Consider the following 24,099-nt stretch of genomic DNA (forward strand, 5'->3'; position numbering starts at 1 on the left):
AATCCCTACTAAATATGGGTGTTGGTATTTAGTGTTTGCAAGTGATTTTCAGTATATGAGAATGTTTTTGAACAAACTGATAAGTTTTGAATCAAATTGAATTTTGAGAAAATCCAATTCCTTATTCAAAACCTCATGTTTTTGTGAAATCAGGAAAGTAGTAGTATTAGAGTTATGTACTCGTAAAATGGTATTCACAAAAACGTTCATAGCCGCAGATGTAACTTATAAATTCTGAAATGTACGACTGCACATGTATATGCGTCTCCTATTTTCACTATAATTGGAAAGGTGAATTTTCTCACTCAGAGCTTTGTATCATCTGCTCTACTGCCACATTATTACTTAAATTAGTACTAAATACAACTGCAGACTGACAAATACAACCAATGTCTATTGTCTCTACAAAGAACATGAACACCAAACTTAAGGGTTTAACTTCAATCAAAACATTTATTAATTAGATGAACACATCAAAATAAAAACAATTATCACCCTTTAACACACTGCTGCAATGCATCCTGAACGTTTTCATATCGATATTGAAAACCCATATCTAACGTTCTTTTGGGAATAACTTTCTGACCCTCTAAAATAACTACAGCACGTTCATCTCCAAACACAAGTTTCATCATGACACCTGGTGTAGGGAAAAATGAGGGCCGACCTAAAGCTGTACCGAACGCAGAAGCGAACTGTCCGTTTGTAATGACTTGAGGAGAAACAGCATTCAAAATGCCATGGACATGGTCATTGAAAATAGAGAAATGAATCAAACTGGCTAGATCATCAACATGTATCCATGGTAACCACTGTGATCCTTTTCCAATGGGACCACCAAATCCCATAAAAAACTGCCAATACTGGTTCTGTACGATGCCTCCATCTCGACCAAGGACAACTCCTGCATGAAAAAGAGAACAACTTTCTTTAAGACTCTCAAAGTCCCCGACTCAGTAGAATAAGTTGACAAGTAATGTACGACATGTAATGCACTGTATGTTTCTGTTATAAAATTATTTTTCTTAACTAAAGCACAAATTTTGCTCTACCATTTTCCATTCGCACTAAGCAATTTCATCCGTAAAAGTTGCTTTTCATCAGAACATAACCTTTTCATCCCTTCACTCAGCAAGCTATCAAAATGTCTCCTGCTTTTAAAGTATTTGGGTTTGCCTCTATCTGATATCCCAAAAACTATCTGAGCTTTAGCAAGGACCTTTTCACTTAATGATGACCCCTATCGTTTGTGAAATCAAAACATCATAGTCATTAAGGAATATACAGTTAAAAAATAAATTTCATTTTAAAAAATGCACGAGGGTATGAACTCCAACACCTTGCACATACTAATGAAGTGCGTTCGTGCTTCATGGAAACTATGTCGGTGTTAAGTGTTGCAGTTCATAACCTCATGTATTTCTAAAACTGAAATTTACTTCTGAAATGATTCCCATGATATGTAATTACTACAATTTAAGATTCTGCAATACAAGGAGCTTACTAAAGGATGACTTAAATGTCACCAGGAAATGGTTCCCAGGTGATGTCTAAAACATAATGCTTTAAATTCCCCACGTCTTTCCAATTTTCTATCTATGAATTAGCAACCAACTTTGCAAGAAGTCTTTCTAAAATGTTTCACACTTTAAAAGCACAAAAGGAGACATATATTCATTGAATTTGCTTGTTATGATAGCGGCATTTTTAGAGACAGAAGATTTTTAAACAACCCCTGTGTAAAACTTCGTACACGTAAACCGACTCTTCTCACTTTGCCAGTAAATGGCAGCACTGACCTGATCTGAGAATGACCTGTCGACATTTTTTCTCTGTGTCGGCGTGAATTTTGGCAGCTAATTCCCACTCCTTGACAAGGTTAGACATGTAATCAAATGGCTGGACTGCTGAATCTTCTGTGTATTCCTTCACAGGATTCGGTTTATATATGCCTAATAATGGAGAGTAATAGTGCATTTCCGAGATGGGACAATATGTGGTTCAAGTTACAAAGTCTAAAACTGATTGATTTGTAGATTTTACTAGACTAAGATATTGTGGTATTCCTAAGAAATCAAATTCCATAGAGAATACAATATTCTACAGATCCAGATATATTTTTTTGAGACTTCAGTTTCACTAGTGTTGTCAATTCATATGTGAGAGTAATTGATGCCATACTAATGAATATAAGCAACAGAAAATACCATGTTAATGGTTTCTTTACATCGTGAAATGATGAGAAAATAAATTTTCTTGACTAATCCTGATCTGCAGAAGATGATATCAATGGAGCTTACCTACTCCTGACATATTGATGAATACATTTGGAGTGTAAACATTAGATTCACAGTAGTGAGAGAGTAACTTGGAGGTTTCAATACGGCTGGATTCTACCTGTTCTTTGTAGTCTGCATTGAATCTGCAAAACAGAATAAGAAATCCTGTCAAAATCTTGTACATCCAGGAATTAGAATTCCTTGTAAGAACAAATGTATTTATCAGAAATTGTCCAATAATTTGTGCATTTCACCCTTCACCTTCAGGCAATTAGATTACCATTACCTGATGGGCAGCTTACCATTGATCACAATACAGGTAAAATTTGGGCGTGTTAACTTAAAATTAGTCTCTTAAAGTACAAATGTCATCCAACAGTTTGTAGAGTTTGCTCTTCACCTTCAGACAATCAGATTACCATTACAACAGAAGAACTTCACTTTATGTGGAGTACACTGTATCAGCATCATTTCTTTAGTAATTGTAAGGTTTCCTCACATTGTCTTAAAAGTATACATTACATATAGCGGGTTTTTAATGATCAACTGAGGGATTGAATATTGAAGGCCATTTTGCTTTATCAAATTAATTTCAGTGTAATTGATCATTATCATTATCATTCAACTGAAAATTCTAATCAAATTAAGAACACAGATTAAGAAATGAAGGAATGTGACTCACACATAAAGACAAGAATTTAATATATATTTTTCTCCAAATTAAAGAAAATTGATAAGTTTACCTCTTCATTGGGTTCAAGATATTGTATCCACACAAATTTACCAGGGCATCCAAATCTGGAGGTAGTCCATGATCGTTCACTTCTCTCTGTTGTCCAAAAGTAATGAAAAGGAACAGTCAATTTCATGTGTATGTGTTTAGATAGTAGAATAGTCAATTACATGTGTATGTGTTTAGATAGAATAGTCAATTACATGTGTATGCGTTTAGATAGTAGAATAGTCAATTACATGTGTATGTGGCTAGATAGTAGAATAGTCAATTACATGTGCATGTGGCTAGATAGTAGAATAGTCAATTTCATGTGTATGTGGTTAGATAGAATAGTCAATTACATGTGTATGTGGTTAGATAGAAGTCAATTACATGTATGTGGTTAGATAGTAGAATAGTCAATTACATGTGTATGTGGTTAAATAGAATAGTCAATTACATGTGTATGTTGTTAGATAGAAGAATAGTCAATTACATGTGTATGTGGTTAGATAGTAGAATAGTCAATTACATGTGTATGTGGTTAGATAGAATAGTCAATTACATGTGTATGTGGTTAGATAGAACAGTCAATTACATGTGTATGTTGTTAGATAGAAGAATGGTCAATTACATGTGTATGGACATGTGGTTAGATAGAAGTCAATTACATGTATGTGGTTAGATAGTAGAATAGTCAATTACATGTGTATGTGGTTAAATAGAATAGTCAATTACATGTGTATGTTGTTAGATAGAAGAATAGTCAATTACATGTGTATGTGGTTAGATAGTAGAATAGCCAATTACATGTGTATGTGGTTAGATAGTAGAATAGTCAATTACATGTGCATGTGGCTAGATAGTAGAATAGTCAATTACATGTGTATGTGGCTAGATAGTAGAATAGTAAATTTCATGTGTATGTGGCTAGATAGTAGAATAGTCAATTTAATGTGTATGTGGCTAGATAGTAGAATAGTCAATTTCATGTGTATGTGGCTAGACAGTAGAATAGTCAATTTAATGTGTATGTGGTTAGATAGTAGAATAGTCAATTTAATGTGCATGTGGTTAGATAGTAGAATAGTCAATTACATGTGTATGTATTTAGATAGAATAGTCAATTACATGTGTATGTGGTTAGATAGAATAGATAGAATAGTCAATTACATGTGTATGTGGTTAGATAGAAGAATGGTCAATTACATGTGTATGTGGTTAGATAGTAGAATAGTCAATTACATGTGTATGTGGTTAGATAGTAGAATAGTCAATTACATGTGTATGTGGTTAGATAGAATAGTCAACTACATGTGTATGTGGTTAGATAGAAGTCAATTACATGTGTATCTGGTTAAATAGAATAGTCAATTTCATGTGGATGTGGTTAGATAAAATAGTCAATTACATGTGTATGTAGTTAGATAGAATAGTCAATTACATGTGTATGTGGTTAGATAGTAGAATAGTCAATTACATGTGTATGTTGTTAGATAGAATAATGGTCAATTACATATCTATGTGGTTAGATAGAATAGTCAATTACATGTGTATGTGGTTAAATAGTAGAATAGTCAATTATATGTGTATGTGGTTTGATAGAATAGTCAATTACATGTGTATGTAGTTAGATCGAATAGTCAATTACATGTGTGTGTATTTAGATAGAATAGTCAATTATATGTGTATGTGGCTAGATAGTAGAAGTCAATTACATGTGTATGTGGTTAGATAGAATAGTCAATTACATATGTATGTCATTAGATAGTAGAATAGTCAATTACATGTGTATGTGGTTAGATAGAACAGTCAATTACATGTGTATGTGGTTAGATAGAATAGTCAATTACATGTGTATGTGGTTAGATAGAATAGTCAGTTACATGTGTATGTGGTTAGATAGAATAGTCAATTACATGTGTATGTGGTTAGATAGAATAGTCAATTACATGTGTATGTGGTTAGATAGAATAGTCAATTACATGTGTATGTGGTTAGATAGTAGATACAGTGTAAAGGAATAGTAAATAACATGAAATCAGTCTAATATGACAAGCTCTGGGAGAGAAATTCTGTGTCAGATTGAATGGGATGTCAGATTGTGCATTTGTATATTAAGCCCATGATTGTGGAGTTTTTCACTAATTTAGAGACATCACAAGCTTTATGTGAAGTGCCATCAATTTTTACCTATCCGTCGATGCTCGAGGCCGTAACAGTGAGGGAACTTTATTTTGTAAATGTCTACCGTGAAACAATACTCATGTTTTTTTAAGGTAGCTCACTATATCAAGACTTATACATTTTATGACACTACATCTAATTCACAAGATTGAAATGTTTTGTGAAATTACTTGTATTGATCGGTTTGTTTGTATATCCACATAGCTCAATGGATAAAGTATAGGTTACTGACCCGCAGACCCCGAGTTCAAATCCCTCTGTCTTTTGCGTTATTTATTGAAATAAATTTTTTAAAATCATGTTTTTTCTCTCTCCAAAATTGCAAATTTTTGGCTTTTGTGACACGTTCTTATTACATATAATAACATCTCTAATGATTTTAAAATCATTTCATGCCGATTTGATAAACTCTTTCTAAGTGTAGTGAGCCACCTTAAGGTCAAATCCGAGAGACCTAATACTTTTCCTTCTAATGCTGGGTGTTTGGATAAGGTGAACAGTCCCTACATTGTCTTCAGTTTGATGTGGTGTTGGGACTCAGAACCCGGGACCTACCAGTTACCAAGAGAACTGATTGCAACGTTATGGAACATCAGGTGATTTATTATCCTTTTACAGAAATACACTTTTTACATTTTCTAGCTGATGTATCCAGCCATCTAGTTAAACCTGTCTAATGTGTCCCTATATATACACTAATTCACTGAATCCTGACCCTGTTTTCTTGTCCAATCATTTGCTTTCCATGTTTTCTATACTGTGCAATCCTCTGGTGACAGATTATTTGTGATGGTAATGTTCTAAAGCATGGAAATGGATTCCTGAGCAAGTCAGGTGACTTCTTAAGCAAAACCATCACAAGCAATCCTTTACTAAAGAATTGCAATGTAAAGCGCACAGAGAGCAGATAATTGGAAAAGAAAATTGGATCAGATCTGAGTGAAACAGCTAATATAGATGTGGATTAGTATATGATTGGAGACAATGACGAGAAAATTACAGGCAGCCTTTCTGTAAAGGGGAAATAACACCATCACTCCATAATAAATAACATTTAAAACATCAAAATGAGACCATTAATGACTAGATGCCGCAAAACATCAGTTGAAATTCTAGATAATAAGGGAACTGCATCAGCAGTATAGTTTTAATTTTCATGCAAAATTGGGATGTCATTTTGTGAATATGGTTCTTGTACATTAAACACAAGATAAATTGTGAGTTTGAAATTCATGGGATAGGGGTAGCCATGAAATCCACAAAAAATGAGCCCATATGAAATCTAATGATTCCATAATACCATACTCTCTCTGTGTATCAAGGTCAAAGGTTAAGGTCATAAAGGAGTGGCACAATTAGAACAGGTAGATCCCAATGACCTCATATTAGAAATATGGTTTCACTAACAGAATTTGTTACAGTAGTGACAGTACAGGTATTAAAGACTATTAAACAAGACAAGACCTTACCCATGTGATTTCTCGGGCCTTACTGGTGCGAGAAGGTTTGGACCTTCTATTCAAGTGTATGACTTCACAGTCTGACCTGTACAGCAGTCGGACCAGATGTCTACCCACAAATCCGCTAGAGCCCGCTTAATTAAAAGAGAAAACATTTCATTTAGATTTTTATCTCTCAATAAATTTTACACATGCAAAAGTGTGAAGTAGTTTGTTGACATATTGATTATTGTACGAATTTGTGTATTCATGAATTTTAGAAATTATAATACTTTGTTTTAAAGGGGAAAAATTGTATGTTGTGGCATGACATGTTGAATTTACTTCAATCTCGTCAGGTATAAAATAGAAAATTACTACCAGTACTGGTAATACAGGCACAGCATTCTCAGATCCAAGATCTGAAGCGGATTTTCTGGTCCTTCCGTCCATTTGTACAGAACTTTAATAATTAAGTATGAACTACAGACTTCATGTTTGATAAACTGTCCAGTGACCCATGCATGTATATCAGCCTATGTCGTATCGTAGCATAGTGTAGCATTGGCAAACCTCTTTCAAACAGAAGATCTATTGTCTGTGGAGTAATGATGTCACAAAAATCTGTCAAGTATCAAAAACTTGTGGGAAATTCTGAGAAACAAAAATCTCTTGCTGCAGTCACCAATTCATAAGTCAAACTACTGACCAGTCAATAGTTTTTAAACAGCTCATGTGTTGATTGTTTAGCCACATTATTATAAAGAGAGATTTGTAATCTTATTTGCTGTCAGGAAGTTTGATACATCAACTGAAAATTTTTTAGCAAAAAACTTGACTGTGCCTAAAATGTCACTCAAAAAATAATAACATACTTATTTTGTACCCACCCAAGAATTCATTTTCAAGGGAATACTAAACGTTCCTCAATTACAAAAGAGTCGATACCACAGAAGTTGTGTATTGTCTGAGTATTTAATGACAAACAAATTTTGCAAAAGACAAAAACAAATCATGCAAGATATTTGCGAACACATAGATATATCACATCAATTAGAACAGCCCCTTTTAAAGTTCAGAAATGAGGTTTTTCTTTCATGTTCATTGTTCGTCGTCTGCGCATAAAAATGACAAGTCAGTGAACTGAAGGAAATCACAAACAGAGGGTGGCAGCTCCCGAGACAACTCCTCTAGGACATTTCGTTTGTACAGATCCACCACCAATCTGATGAAAATTCGGCAAACATTCAGGAGACTCAAGGGAGTTTTGGAGTAGGTTGTCAGCTGACTGTCAATCAAGGCGTACTCCAGCGGATCCATGTGATCTTTATATCTGGCCAAGTTTACTTTTAAGACTTCGTCAACTTTAAGCCCCGCAAACACAAAACATTTTAAAATCAAAAGCTTCACATCACTTGTACAACTTGACTTCACAAAACAAGCATCTAGGGGAGAAAATCCATGCTTATTAGGGCTATCGATATTTGCACCAAATTTCAGGAGTAAGACCACTTTAGAAACATTTCCTTTCTGACATGCATAATGGAGAGGAGTCTCTTGTGTTTTGCTCCTGACATTTGGACAAGCACCATTTGCCAGTAAGATTTCCACAATCTCTGGGCTGACAATGGGTGACATACAAGCCTGATGAAGGGGAGTTAACTCAAACAAAGAATAAGTACCATTGATGTTACTCTGATGATCAACTAAGAGTTTTACCATCGCTGAATTTGAGGTTAAAACAGCATCTGTTAATAAATTCTCATCCTGAGGCAATACACCCTTCTGAATCAGATAAAGGACACCCTCCATGTTTTTGTTTTGAATAAGAAGTCTAATTGGGTTGATATTCTGCATGCCATCTGAGTTCATTATATCTGCCCCATTGTCAATTAGATATTTGATAATAGATAAACTTCTATCATTTTTTGTCCGTGAACAAGCCAGAGACAATGGGGATTTTCCATCTAAATTTACACAGTTAACTTCCGCTCCATTCATCACCAAACATTCCACAACTGGCGGACTGTTAAATTCACATGCAAAATGTAGTGCTTTCTCAAAATCAAATGTCTCCTGTTCCAAATTGGCACCAGCATTGACCAGAAGTTCCACAATTTGATCAGAATCAGCATGGCAGTTTTCACATGCAAAATGCAAAGCCGCTTTGTTTCTGTAGACAGATGTACATGCAACATTTGCCTTGGCATCATTCTGCAAAAGAAACTCCACAATCTCCCTATCTCCAAGCTTAGCTGCCAGGCACAGGGGTGTCATCCGTTCCTCCCTGTTTATGCAATCCAGTGAGAAAAGGCGATCGGCTCTGGACTCTGTCTCATAAATCTTTTTGACGGACAGTAGGTCCTTGTTGTGGATAGCACTCATCAATAAATCAGAAGACATTTTATTCTCTACAATGAAAATAATAAAACAAATTAAAAATTACATCCATACATTGTAGTAAGAAAGTGAAAATAGTTTTTGGTAAATATTCCACATAAAATGCACTATATTGATTCAATTTCTTATCACTGCTTTTGTTGTGCTAGGGTATGTGATATAAAGATTAAAAGATGCAAATATATCTTACCTTAGCTTTCAGAGCTTCACTTCACGTCTTACATACACAGTTAATCTGTATTTTCTTTAATATTCGAGGTCAGATTTATGAAAATCTACAATGAACAAACTTAAGAATAGTCTGAAAAATATCTTTGCTAATTCTTACTTTGCTCTATTTAATTATATTTTATTTCCATATAATTATTACAGCCATGATATTGTAGGTATTAAGAGTGATTGTGTGCAATGTTTAGGGAATCAGCTAAATAGCCTGTAGCATAGCTAAATTCATTTTTCAGACAACCTTAAGATTGTTTTATTTATGGTAATTGGTAGTCTAAGAGCGCAATACGACGGTTTCGAGATACGTTTGAGTTATTTCCCTTCGATGAACTCTCGTACATAGTAAGATGTGAAACAACTTGTTTACATATGGGAGTGGGGCGAATATTCATCACAGCATAAATAAATGTACTAAGTATTTTTCTCATATGCTGTTTTATCACCTGAATTCAACTGATACACAAACTAAGTAATAATTATTGAGGGAGTAATTAAATACACGGAATTCCTATTATATCATGTAATTTCGTTGGTCGTAGGTATCATATCCAAGATGTTACTTTCAAATATGACATTGTTTTTATGTTTCTATTTTAGTAAACCATTTCTTTCAATAGTATTTTGTATTTCCAACATTTACATATTTAAAGAGAAGCTGCTTTTAATACATTTTATTGTATTCCTCACTGACTGTAGGTTCTTTCTGTCCCACTTAGGCACTCAAAGTTCTACTAAATGCACCTCCTACACAGGAGAACTCTTATCTCAAAACTGGCGTATTAAACAAAACTATCCAATACCAATTATTTGTAAATTTGTATATACTAATATTCATACATATACAGGGGTTAAAAATTCTTCAAGAAATTAGAAATGTTGAAAGTCCAAGGGACTTGCCTATAATTGTATAAATAATTGACGAACGAAAATCAAAATGATTGCATTTCAGAATAAGTTAAAGTTAATAAGTCTCTATGGGTTTTTTTCTCTTGCATAGGCAACCTTTCAAAATAAATTGCTAAAGAAGCCAATTCGAATAGAAAGACTGAAATTTTCAAAATACTGCTTTTTATTTCTAAAGCCATTTGATGATGTAATATAAGAACATTAAGAAATTTCTAAATATTCAAGCCGGACTTGGATATTTCCCGGTGGGACTTGGAAAATATTGGCCCTTCAAGTCCCAGACTTGAGCATGTGAAAACATTTTTTCGACCCCTGGTATATGTACATGTAACATTTGCCATAAAAGGTTCTATCAAAGTCCTATTATAAAATGGAAAAATCACTTTTACATCATGTATGTATATTTATAAAATTAGTGTTTTGTTTTCTTTATACATATCTGTGCTTGCTTGTGTCACTGAGAAGGAATGAAAAATGTACACAGAATAGAGACTCTGAGTGCCTCACGAAGAAGTTTGAGCTACATAACAATATTAAATGAAAATTGCCATACATGAATTTTTATTTACAAGTTAAAAAGGGATGTCCATGCTATATAGTGATATGATCTCATTTTTGTTTTGGGGAAAGTGTCCAACCTGCTAAATAAACTTATAAATGAATAACAGTTAAGGACCTATACAGGTCCAGTACAATCTCTATATATAGCATTTAGCTATATAGCTTTATCACGCTGTAAAGCTTTATAAAACTATCAGAAATTGCAAGATTTAGCAACTTCAAAGCGAATGTCACTCTTTAATATTTCATCGTTTTTTCCCACTACAGTAGTATATATATATCTATGAGGGAAGAAAATATTTGGCTGGACCAGAAATCGAACCCTGGACTCCTAGTCAGGTGTTCTAACCAATGAGCTACCCTGGCTGATATCAATGGTCCGTATAGCAGTAACTACTACATTTTCCCTCCTTAATTTGTCTTTGAAGACACACACAACCCAGATTCTTTTCGCCCCTGGCAGGACATTCACCTGCAAGCCCAGGGGTGGTCATGGCACCAACTGTAGTATATATAGGAGGGAAGAAAATCTTTGGCTGGACTGGGAATCCAACCCTAGAGCCCTGCATTACTAGTCAGGTGCTCTAACCACTGAGCTACCCAGACCGATATCCAGTTTGTATAATAATAGCCCTAATTAGTAATACACCACAATGTATCAAATTCATCATACTTATCTATACACACAGGGTAGTGAACAGTTAATAAAGCAAATAAAAACAAGACGTGTTTGTGAAACACAAATGCCCCCGATAATGGCCAATTCTGAAGATGGCCAAGGTCACAAGGGCAAATATCTTGGTACCAGTAGAAAGATCTTGTCAAAAGAAATGCTCATGTACAATATGAAAGCTCTAATATTTACCATATAGAAGTTATGGCCAATGTTTTAAAAAAAATTAAAAAGTAGGTCAAATGTCAAGGTCAAAAGGTTCAATACCAACGGAAAGGTCTTATAACAAGGGATACTCATGTGAAATATCAAACCTCTATCTCTTACTGTTCAAAAGTTATTAGCAAGGTTAAAGTTTTCAAAAAGTAGGTCAAACTCCAAAGTCAAGGTCACGGGGTCAAAAATGTTGGTACCCACTTGTCACAAGGATTAGGAATACTCATGTGAAATATCAAAGCTCTATCACTTATTGTTCAAACGTCATTAGCAAGGTTAAAGTTGTCAAAAAGTAGGTCAAACTCCAAGGTCACGGGGTCAAAAATGTTGGTACCCACGGAAAGGTCTTGTCACAAGTAATACCCATGTGAAATATCAAAGCTCTTTCACTTATTGTTCAATAGTTATTAGCAAGGTTAAAGTTTTCAAAAAGTAGGTCAAACTCCAAGGTCAAGGGGTCAAAGATGCTGGTACCCACGAAAAGGTCTTGTCACAAGGAATACTCATGTGAAATATCAAAGTTCTATCACTTATTGTTCAAAAGTTATTAGCAAGGTTAAAGTTTCAAACAGAATGACAGACAGGACAAAACCAGTATGCGATCTTCGATCTCGGGGGCATACAAAATACCTCTTTTCATGAAAATTCTTAAAATGATGAAGTATTGTTATGAACTTTAATAAAAAATTTAGTACAGTGTTGTGGTTCAATATCAAGAAATTCACTTAAAAAAGCTAAGCCTAATGGAGAGAATGGACCTATTAGATACAAAGGCTGATGAATCACTTGACTATCATTCAGATCTCGGCCTAGTGAGCGACCACAGGGTCTAAGCAAACTAGATTGTGTCAAAACCCTGTGTGAGCGAGAGCTTTTTCCGTCTTTCAGATACACGTACGTTGTAGACCTATTTTCTCAAAATCAAACTATTTCAATTCTCACACCACATTTTATCATTCATTAAGCAAAAACTGTTGAGCACTTACCAACTAATACCTTCAATGGAGCCATCGTTAGGATCGTATCATGAAAATTATGAAAGTAATAAGTAGCGCATGCGCATTTCTTGTTTCATTTTCAGCTGCACGCTCCCGGTAACCGCTACTGGCGCTTCTAATAACTATGTCCTCAATACCAGGTGGTGAAGATATACAACCAATTCTGTTGCCATAAATGCTGTATAAAAAAACAACACTATATGAAATAGATTGATGGATTTGCAAAGTAATTCATGTACGACATAAATTACGTCCGTAATGGTGTTCCATCTATTTTGTAACTCCCGGAAGTTTCGTCATTGTCAACCATAATACAGACGAGGAGTAAACACCTTTCTTACATAAAAATTGTGCCGAATGTGTGTTTAAAATCAAGCTGACAGTTTACCTAGATTTGTTGTACTCCTGAACGTCAACAGTTATGCCGGTGATCTTATTAGAAAGGATCCCCCTCCCGAGTTTACAGACCTATACGTCTGTGTCTGTTCTGGTCTTGTCAGTGGCGTTGTACTATGCGTATCATACAGTTACCAATTTTGATATGAACACAGTAAGTATGGTGGATTTTGATGATGGAGTAACAGTGGAACCAGTGATAGACGGTGAAGTACCGACATATTACCAGGAGGAAGTCAATCTAACCCTCCCTTATGACAGTGTAGGATGGAACATGTTTCATATATTGACCGCTGAAGTGTGGAGTGTCTGGGTAGGTTATTCCTAAGCCTTTATTGGGTCCCTACTAAACAAAAACTCTAGAGAACTCTAAAGAAACCTTGGGAGTTTTAATTATTACATGTATATATTGGTTAGTTGCATGGTCATATATTATTTAATATTCTGCTCAAGAATTTTTCACTCATTCGGAAACGACACCATTGCCGGTGAAGGGCTGCAAAATTTAGGCCTATGCTCTGCGCTTACGGCCTTTGAGCAGGGAGTGATGTTTATCGTGCCACACCCGTTGTGACACGGGGCCTCAGTTTTTGTGGTTTCATCCCAAGAACTACATTGGTTATTGATGATAGTGCAAATATGAATCAAACGAACAGATTTTCATCTATCTACAACCCATTTTATTGGAGGAAAATGCTCTCCTTCGTTGCTCTTTAATTTCTGTCATCTTGATCCTGATCTAAGTAAATTAAGAACTCAAAGTTCTATGAAAATTTCATATAATTTACCAGATTGAAGTATTTGTCAATTTTTTTCTATTTTGAAAATTTGGCCTCTTGACAAATTGCAATGTTTGACATATCACAATTATTATATATTTATATGAATACAGAATTTAAAAGAGTGCGGTGAATTAAGGGAAAGTGAATATCTTTAATAAATTGAATAAAATAGGATGGATGGAAATATATTTCATTGGTTATTTTGTGCACTATCATCAATAATTCATGTATAAGTCATGCTTGTAATGATGAAAAATCTCCAACTAGGTTCTCTGTTTAGTAGGACCACCTATATTGGATGAATTAAACTTCATACAAGATTGGAAACCATTGACTCTAGTTTCAACTATCAGGACAAGTGACGAGAAATATTTAACTCGATGTCCTACCAGAAAGAACTAAGATATAATAAGTAAATACTAATAGTAGAACTTAGAGCTTGAATTTTTTACCTTGACTAAATGATACAAGTGTTTTTATAAACATGGTGTTAGAATATACAAGCTAAGCATGAAGTAATAATGATTGTATTAATAATTCATACATTCACTATGTACAGTATTGTGTATTTTATGTCTCCCCTCTTCCAGGGGAGATGGACATATTGTTTTTGTATTTTCCGTCCGTCTGTCTGTCACAAAATCTTATGAACACTTCTCCTCATTTATTTTGATAAACTTGAAACTATGTACAATATGTTTCATTTCCATTTGTAGATGTGCATATTGTTGGGACAGGAGGATTCAATTATTTTTATAAAAGTTGTAGTAGATATAAGAGGGGTGGAGGATGTAAAATAGCTTGTGAACACTTCTCCTGTGTGGCTTATTTGACAGATTTGAAACTTTGTACAATGCTTCATTGCCATTTGCAGATGTGTATAATGTCGGTACAGGAGGATCCAATTATTTTCCTTAAAGTTATAGTGGATCTGAGGGGCGGAGGGTGTAAAATAGTTTGTGGACACTTCTCCAATAGAATGGCTTATTGGAGTTCATAATGTCTATATGTTCCTGCTTATAAATGCTTTCTCCTCCATACCATGCAATACATTAAGGTAAAGAGGTTTCATTCAGAGCACTTTCAATTTGGGGAGCTAGGGAGAGTCTGAGACATTTGTTTTTCATAAAAACAATCTCTAGTTCTGTCTGTTTTTGAGCTGTTAGGTCAAAATTTAACTCGGATATCTGGTTTCAGAAAGGATGGGTAACATGCTATGAAATTAAGACTTTATCATCTTTTGCATATTGTATGTAAACATGATGAATGTTGCAAATGCATGAAATTCGTTTCGGGGAATACATGGTTCCTACAACTTTTGGAACATTAACTTAAATGGTCTGATTATAGTAACTTAGGGTTGATATACCGTAAATCTGGATATTTTTGCGTTGATTTATTTTTGCGAATTTGAATAAAAAGCCTATATATTTATTTTTGTGCTTCTTATTTTCGCGAATTTATGGTGGAGCTATGCTGCATTTTCAGTTAAAAAGAACAGGCCGCTCCTTTCTATTAAAGTATTTGAAAATTGACATATTGTGGCTTAAAAATCTGAGTTCAAACTGACCATCAATAAACTACTTATAACCCACCAGATTAGTTACGCACGAGTGCTATCAAATAAATCGCCAGTATTGATAACTTTTTATACACCTAGGAGTTAGTTAATACAACTGACCATCGAGTTGGTGGATCTAGAATGCTTTTTTTTTCGGTAGAGTTATTTTTTGCGAATCAAACTGACTCGCAAAAACGCTAAAAATTAACTGACAGGAAAAATAACCAGATTTACGGTAATTTAATTTCATTTGTAAAACCCAGTTTGATAGGTTCATTTGGCTTGATCAACAAAGTTACCATTCAGTCACACCAAATAACATCCTAGGATTGATGTCACTAATGCATCTGGCTCCTCTGTTTCCGTTTTGTTGTTATGACAATATTGCTGGATCTGACACATACTGAAAAATTCGCAACTGACTCTTTATCATAGAAAATGAGTAAAAATTACTTTCCTTTCTTAAATAATCATTTTATGATAACTTCTTCAACATGAAAATAATCTTTCTTTCAAAGCAATGCTAAATTGGTATTGATTTCAGGGCCAGAAATTACTGTTATTACACTTACTCCTTTACTAGTCTGTAGACTACAGGCTTAAGGAGGTACTCTACATCGTCATAATGGCTGACTTCCTTTAAAAACATGAAGGAAAAAATCAATATGAGCAATATTTGACTTTTCCTTTTCAAATTAAATACATAACCAAGTAGCTCAGTAGGTTAGCATACCGACTGCTAAACTGTAGGTCGCAGGTTCAAGCCTAGCAGGGGTTTTTGAATTTTTTTCATATTACCTTATACTAAAACTGTATTTTTTGACAAAATAAAGTAGATTTGAAAAATTTCAACTTCGAAATATTGTACATATCCTCCACTTTTCATCTCCATCAAATTTCTCTGGTGTAGCATACCTCCTAAGATAATTAAGGATTCCTTAATGTGGGATTTCCCCCTGTGTCCTTGGAAAAGTGGCTTTAAAGTATGGAATCATTTTCAGCTCACCTGAGCTGAAAGCTCAAGTGAACTTTTCTGATCGCTTTTTGTCCTTCGTCTGTCTGTCTGTCCGTTAAACTTTTCACATTTTCGACTTCTACAGAACCACTGGGCCAATTTCAACCAAACATGGCCAAAAGCATCCTTGGGTGAAGGGCTTTCAAGTTTGTTCAAATGAAGGGCCATGTCCCTTTCAAAGGGGAGATAATCACAAAAATGCAAAAATAGGGTGGGGTCATTTAAAAATCTTCTTCTCAAGAACCACTGGGCCAGAAGAGCTGAAATTTACCTGAAAGCTTCCTGACATATTGCAGATTCAAGTTTGTTCAAATCATGGCCCCCGGTGGTAGGATGGGGCCACAAGGGGGGATCAAAGTTTTACATACAAATATATAGGAAAAATCTTTAAAAATCTTCTTCTCAAGAACCACTGAGCCAGAAAAGCTGAGATTTACATGAAAGCTTCCTGACATAATGCAGATTCAATTTTGTTCAAATCATGGGCCCCGGGGGTTGGATGGGGCCACAATAGGGGATCAAAGTTTTACATACAAATATATAGAAAAAATCTTCTCAAGAACCACTGAGCCAGAAAAGCTGATTTTTACATGAAAACTTTCTGACATAGTGCAGATTCAAGTTTGTTCAAATCATGGCCCGCCCGGGGTAGGATGGGGCCACAAAGGGGATCAAAGTTTTACATACAAATATATAGTTAAAATCTTTTTCTCAATAACCACTGAGTCAGAAAAGCTGATATTTACAAGAAAACTTTCTGACATAGTGCAGATTCAAGTTTGTTCAAATCATGGCCCCCGGGGGGTAGGATGGGGCCACAAGTGGGGGGGGGGGGGGTGTCAAAGTTTTACATACAAATATAGGAAAAAGCTTTAAAAATCTTCTTCTCAAGAACCATTGGGCCAAAGAAGTTGACATTTACATGAAAGCTTTCTGACATAGTGTAAATTCAAGTTTGCAAAGGGTAGTTTGTGCCATAATAGAGACTAAGGTTTTACATGCAAATATATATGGAAAGTCTTCAGATATGGGCCAAGGTGACTCAGGTGAGCGATGTGGCCCATGGGCCTCTTGTTAAAAAACTCACCCTGGAGTAAAATTCCAGAGTTTCTCAACAGAAATCCAACTCCAGGATCAGTTTTCCTTTGGGGAAATTTTACTCTAGTATACTGTATTACAGTAAAACATGCTTTATATAGCAAAGTGCAGGGGAGGAATAATTTTAATTTGTTATAAACACAATTCATTATATCAATAAATGTGAAATCATTAAAAGTGTGTTCACTGTGTGTTTTACTTTTGCTCTGCTCTGTCAGTTTTTTCAATCCCTCCTTAATATCCCACAATGTGTATCTTTTAATACATTGTATCCATTGCTTTTCATATAGTATTTCAATACTTCCCACTATGTTACCTTAATTGTCTATGTTAGATACTTCATAATAGTTCTGAATCTGTAAAACATGTTATCTGTGCTGCATGTTAAATTTCTCTCTGTGTTAGGAGGAAACATTTATCATGTTTAACTTAATGATCTACTAACACCATGTTTAAGGAATGATTCTACATTTTGTATGACTGGTAGTATATATACTTAGAGTACTAATAACTAACAGACTTAAAATGTACTTCTAAGAATAATATGATCAGTTTTATATTTTTGATTTTCAGATTTTGGTCAACTCGGCATACTGTTGTTTAATTCTCCTTGGAAAATTAATACAGAAACTGGTGTTTGGAGACCTCAGGGTCGCAGAGGAACAGGTAAGCTCTTATTCAGCATAATGATAGTGAGAGGGTGAAGATAACGAACAGCGACTGATCTCATTAATACAAAATTAAGAGCTGAGGAAACATGGACCCCTGGATATATACCAGAGGTGGGATCAGGTGCCTAGGAGGAGTAAGTATCCCCTCTGAGCGGTCACACCCACCGTGAACCCTATATCTTGATCAGGTAAACGGAGTTATCCGTAGTCAAAATCAGTGTGTAAAGAATGGCCTAACAATTGGTATGAAACACATCAAACAGCATGCACATTTGACCCAATGACAGGTTGTATTGGCAAACCAGATCATCATAAGGACCATAGAATTTGATGTTGATGAAACTCTTGAAATGAAATGAAGTACTGTATTTCTTAAAAAATTTTGCTGTAATTCAGAAAAATCTCTTGTTCAAAATGATAATTGAACTCTGTTTAAAACTATATCCTCGTAAATAGAAAGTAAAGTACAGCTTGCTTTGATGATGCTGTAAACCCCGGGGTTCCGCAAATGAAGCTGCCTTTGAAATTACCTCCCCTATCATAAAGCAGTGGAGAAAGATGATAAAGCTATTGTTGCTTATGATATTGATATCTGATAAAAAATGATACCAGTATTGTCCTTGGTTGATATAATAATTGTACTCTTGTTTGGTGAGACAGAGCCACGGATTGACTGAAATCAATATCAGATCCTATTATTGACGGTATATCATTTACACGTTGCTTATGCATTAATAATGATCCATTCAAAAGGATATATGAAAGTTTTTGTTGTCGTTGTAAATTGATATTACAATATGCACCGCAGATGGAAAATTTTATTATGCCCCCTCCCTCATCCCTTGCAAATGTAGTTAAGGGGGTATAGTTTACCTGTCTGTAGACATGATTTTGTCCCAGAGACGTGTTCTGCTTGCCTAACGCTTGAATTTTCCTGAAAATTTGTACAGTCTAAACTCATGTTTAAAGATGTGCCCCTGATATTTTCATCATGATTGGGCAATATTTTTGAACCTATGATTTTGTTTTCGATGTTGAAACAACATATATATACTGTCATGGTGACTGCTGTGTAGGAGAGGTCATCCCTGTATGTCTCTCTGTGTGTGCACAGTTTTTGGGAAACTAGTGCATGGATTTCCCTGAAAATTTGTACACTCTTTATTCACCATGACATTAATAAATATCAAGGTCAATGGAATTAGTGTATCCTGTAACTTGTATTGAAATAAAACATGAATAATGTTGAAAATTATGTCTTTCTGGTCTTCAGCTTTAGACAAATATTCTCCAATTCAAATGAGCTCTGTTAGGACATTTCTAGTTAAGACCAGTATAATACCTTTGTGATACTACAGTTTGAAAAAAGGAAAAACTATTAAATTTAGAAAAACAGGATTTCACGACATGTTCTCCTTTGAACATTTTACTGTAGTAAGCATATAAAATATCCTATAGATGAATGTTTATACAATGTAACTTGGGAGTGAATGTCTAGGTTGTGTGTATTTTATATATATTATGCTGATGTGTGTGTGTGTGTGTGTGTGTGTGTGTATATATATATATATATATATATATATATATATATATATTAAAAGAAATAGAATAAACATTACACAACGTTAAAAATTTAACGCAAGCGCTTTCATTTTATAATCCTCAGGCGTTACATTTTAATCAGTTTTTATATATTTTTATATATATAATCGAATGGTACATGTACAATGACTATTTTTCAGCACTTGAAGGACAAATTTTGGAACTTCCTGTTCTATAAGTTTATCTTCATCTTCGGGGTGATGAACGTGCAGACTCTGGAGGAGGTTGTATCGTGGGTCGCGTGGTTTACCATCCTCGGCTTCTTAACCCTCCTCACTCAGATCTCCAAGGACAGATTCGAATATGTGAGTAACAGAATCCTAGAAAATAGTACCATTGTTATGAAGACAGTATGCCTCAAGTGATCTGAAATGTTGGTTATTTGCACTTATTTGTGGTTATGGACTGATGTGTGTCAGAAGTTATACATTTATTAACATGTTATGAGGGCAATGAAAAGTTTTATGTTTCATTTTAAGCACAAACTTTGGTCTGAGGTGAAGCAAAGGAATATGGTTTAAGTTGATGGGAACCATAAACTTGCTATCACTTGAAAATAACACTGTTAAGTAATTTATTATCATACCTAAGAATTCAAAGTGATGAAGATAGTGTTGAATTGTGGTCATCTGAGAATTTCCTGCAATTCTGGCCTGGCTCATTCAATTTTTATCTGATTCAATTAAAATCACATGATGATTGAAATCTTAATCATGTGAAAATTCTTCATAGAATACATACTATCTTGTTTTGTTTATATTCCTGTATTATCCCCTCACAATTCATTGTGAGAGGGGCTATTGTAACAGGCCTGTTTGTGTGAATGGGTCTCGTATGTGTGCTTGAAGCAATAATTATATTGGTAAACACTGTAAAGGCCACATTTTTGCTCCAATGATTTCATACTTCACAAGTAGCTTTGTTATAAAAAGAGGAACAACCCTATTGATTTTTAGATCAAAAGGTCAAAGGTCAAGGTCACTATGGGACTTCATAGAAAAAGCTTGTAGACACTCTGTAGGCAATATTTTTGCTCCATATTGATTTCATACTTCACAAGTAACATTGTTATCAAGAGAGAAAAAACTGTATTGATTTTTGGGGTCAGAAGGTCAAGGTAACTATGGGATTTCATAGAAAAAGCTTGTAGATGCTTATTGTGAGGAGATATGCCCCACCTTGTGGATCTCTTATTTAATATATATAACAGTATGGCTGTTGGACCAAGCAAAGCATTTGATACCACAAATTTAGACCTAATATGATTGGTGCTTAGGGTTGTAGCTGTTAGGGTTCTATAATATGGCAACGTCTGCTGCGACACAGGACCTCTGTTTTTAAGCTAAGACCCGTGATTCTCACTTCTAAATGCTGAGTGCTAGGTAAAGGACCACTCACTACCTATGTTTACTTCTTAGGTTTGACGCGGCCGTGGCACGAGCAGGGCTCGAATTCACAATCTCCTGATTACGAAGCTAGTGCTCTATCACTGAGCGACCACAACCACTCATGTAATGAAGCTACCGGTACCCGTTAGTATGATATCTTTCATTTTGATATTTCAGCTCTCCTTCTCCCCTATAGCTGCCCGAGGGGTCCACATCAAACTACTCAGCCTGTTGTGTGTAATCTTACTGTGTAGCTTTGCCTTGTTGTTCCTCAGTGGGTATGTTGGGCTGCAGGCTGGGCCAACCATTTTTGCCTTCCTGGCTGCGGAGTGCCTTCTATTGGGTATCAGGGCTCTATATGTTGTAGTTAGGTAAGTTAATTTGCCATTTTTACTTATGGAGTGCTAAACTGCTCTTTGGAATATGCCTATATGTGAACAACTTATGGTGACAAAATAGGATCAACCCCTGTGGTTAGGAACCTCATATTGGTCAAAAGTTCATAGGTCAAGATAATTGACAGTGATTGGATATATTAATATTTAAAGGTACCCTTTCTGTTTTCCTACCTACCACAGAGATACCAGGTGGGAAAAGATGAGTGCATTCAAGGTCCCCGTTCTTCACACGAATACAAATTTCTGCTGATCCCAAACACTGAGTATACATGACAAGTACGGGTTCGAGGTGCAAGAACTCGCACACCACCTCTGTAGGTAGTGTGGTTGAAGAACAAGAACATATTCATACACACTTGTTCTCGTCATTCACAACTCCAAGAATGGAGCACGAGAACAACGGGTTACCTTGAATGCACTCAACATGTCTGTAGATGTATAGGTGAAGGTCATGGAAAGAAATCTGAAAGGTAGTAGTTTAGAGAGATAAATCCTAATAGTGCTTTTAGTCAACAGGTTATGTCAAGGTCATAGTAATAAAATGTTAGAATGTTGTAGACACAACAAGGAAAATATCATATGGCTGTGGACCTTTAGGTCAATGTTGCACATATTTGGACCCTCCCCCTTTTTTGTGGAGAAAGTGGAATTATATCGAAAGAGCATAGTAATGAATACTACCTTAGTATGTTAAACACCATAAAATCAGCATAATAGACTCAGCATTTTATTTAACTTTTCTGAACCTTCTTACAGGGGCTGTACCCTATAGACTGCTAAGCATATGAGTACAGTGATACTGAGATGTCACTTTTTCACCTACCCCCCTATTGATGATGAAATTAAAGATTGGGACTGAATGAAGCCACACAATGATTTGCTGGATCCAAACTAGGGACTTTGCATTCTGAATCTCCACTAGTTAGGCTTTTAAATGCACCCTGAGTACAGTGATACTGAAAATATCACCATTCCATCTACAGTAACTTTCATCCCATGATAAAACAAAGAGGCTTTCAGGATAATCTCCTTATGACACCTAAAACAATGGTTTTTTGTAAACATGAATTAATTGATAATGATGAAAGTCCTAACCCCCAAAAACGTTTGATATTCTGGCTTAAAAACTTTCCCTAGCTTAAGTTTTACATTAATAGCTTATTTAGGGGGTGGGAGCACTTTACTTGTTAGGGGGTTCAAAGGCAGTGTCCGTTGATCAACACCTATCTTATTACATGTATCCCCCCCCCCCCTTAAAATTTTCTGTAACTGCCCGTGTTAGATATGTTTGACCGAAACCTTATTTACTAAAAGTTTTAGTGTGTTGATCTTTATCAATTATTAAGGTATGTTTTGGTCATAAAACTTTTGAGTTGTTCACTTATAAAAGAGTACATATATGTTTTCCTTCATGCTTGTTTATTTAAGGTATGTGATCCATCTGTTGGACATGACTGTCACCAGTGTCTGGGAAAACAAGTCTATCTATATCTACTACACAGAACTAGGGTTCGAACTTTCTGCTTTAGCTGTTGATTTTACACACCATCTTCACATGTTGGTAAGGCTAAATTAGATTAATCAAATTATTAATTAATACAGACCCTGAAACGTGCTACTACACCAGTTGCATGGTACGGTTCGGTACGCTTTATGAACGGTACGGTTCGTTTTCTGAACGGTACGGTTCGTTTCTTGAACGGTACGGTTCGTTTCTTGCACGGTACGGTACGCTTCTTGAACGGTACGGTTCGCTTCTTGCACGGTACGGTTTGCTAAAAATAGCTGCACGCTTTGTGAACGGTTTGCACGTTTTATTAATGAGGTGGGCGTGGCCTGAACGCTTTGACTTCGTATAAATTGTACGTTTCGATAGTTTGTTTTCACTCGATCGGTCTTATTCGGCTCTTTGATTATCGGTGGTTGTGTTAGAATGTGCACATGGGGAAATGAGACGTTATTTTTGATTGCTTCGATGGAATAATTCCATATTGATAACGTACATAAAAGTTATGAATAAAAGTTTTTAGAATTTGCTTAAGTCTAAGTCTTAATGGTTGTTATTACGTTTCAATTTGTTTTTCATTTCTCATCAGACATTTATTAATTTACGATTTTATAAAAAGTTGTTACATGAACTGCTCCCCGACATGGGCGTGCGTAAGTGTAAAAACAAAGCGTATTAAGTTTCCGGATATAAATTACAGTGCCTAAATTGGAAAAGTTTTTAAGAAGAAGTGAATTTTGTTTTGAATACACTAAAGTCGCAAATGACACAATGATTATTTTCCACTTTGCCGCGTAGTTTTGAAATCGTACTTTGTTTTAAGCATCTCGGTGATTTTCACAGTTGATAACCCAGCTTCGTGATGTTTGAGGATAATGCTTCGAATAGCCAGCGATAGTCTACGACCTCCTTTCTCATCGGGCGCCATTGTGAAAATAATATACTGTGGCTGAAAAAGTGGGTCACGTTACATAAATTGCACGCTTTCTGCACGGTACGGTACGCTTTCGGGCTTTTGGGGGCGGGGTTTGCATAATATTATCCTGCACGCTTTCTGCACGGTACGGTACGCTTTTTGAACG

The 24,099-nt window shown here is 35.3% G+C and overlaps 2 protein-coding genes across 2 annotated transcripts in view; one reads left to right on the plus strand and one right to left on the minus strand.

Moving 5' to 3' along the window:
- Positions 1–426: 426 nt before the first annotated feature.
- On the minus strand, positions 427–12,636 carry LOC125681978 (epimerase family protein SDR39U1-like). The gene is made up of 8 exons (XM_056160292.1): positions 12,588–12,636; positions 9,211–9,295; positions 8,537–9,031; positions 6,651–6,775; positions 3,023–3,108; positions 2,301–2,422; positions 1,800–1,952; positions 427–904 (listed from the first exon to the last, which is right to left on the minus strand). The coding sequence occupies exons 3-8, from the start codon at positions 9,021–9,023 to the stop codon at positions 492–494; spliced, it is 1,386 nt and encodes a 461-aa protein (XP_056016267.1). The 5' UTR covers positions 9,024–9,031; positions 9,211–9,295; positions 12,588–12,636; the 3' UTR covers positions 427–491.
- A 20-nt stretch (positions 12,637–12,656) lies between these two features.
- Positions 12,657–24,099, plus strand: part of LOC125681974 (E3 ubiquitin-protein ligase AMFR-like) — a 52,415-nt gene continuing 40,972 nt past the window's right edge. Inside the window, exons 1-5 of the mRNA XM_048922330.2 lie at positions 12,657–13,308; positions 18,025–18,117; positions 19,865–20,029; positions 21,290–21,483; positions 22,939–23,071. Coding sequence (XP_048778287.2) covers positions 13,021–13,308; positions 18,025–18,117; positions 19,865–20,029; positions 21,290–21,483; positions 22,939–23,071 — 873 coding nt within the window. The 5' untranslated portion in view covers positions 12,657–13,020. The remainder of the gene's footprint in view (positions 13,309–18,024; positions 18,118–19,864; positions 20,030–21,289; positions 21,484–22,938; positions 23,072–24,099) is intronic.

This window comes from Ostrea edulis, chromosome 1 (genome assembly GCF_947568905.1).
Source record: "Ostrea edulis chromosome 1, xbOstEdul1.1, whole genome shotgun sequence".
In the NCBI taxonomy this organism is placed as follows: domain Eukaryota; kingdom Metazoa; phylum Mollusca; class Bivalvia; order Ostreida; family Ostreidae; genus Ostrea; species Ostrea edulis.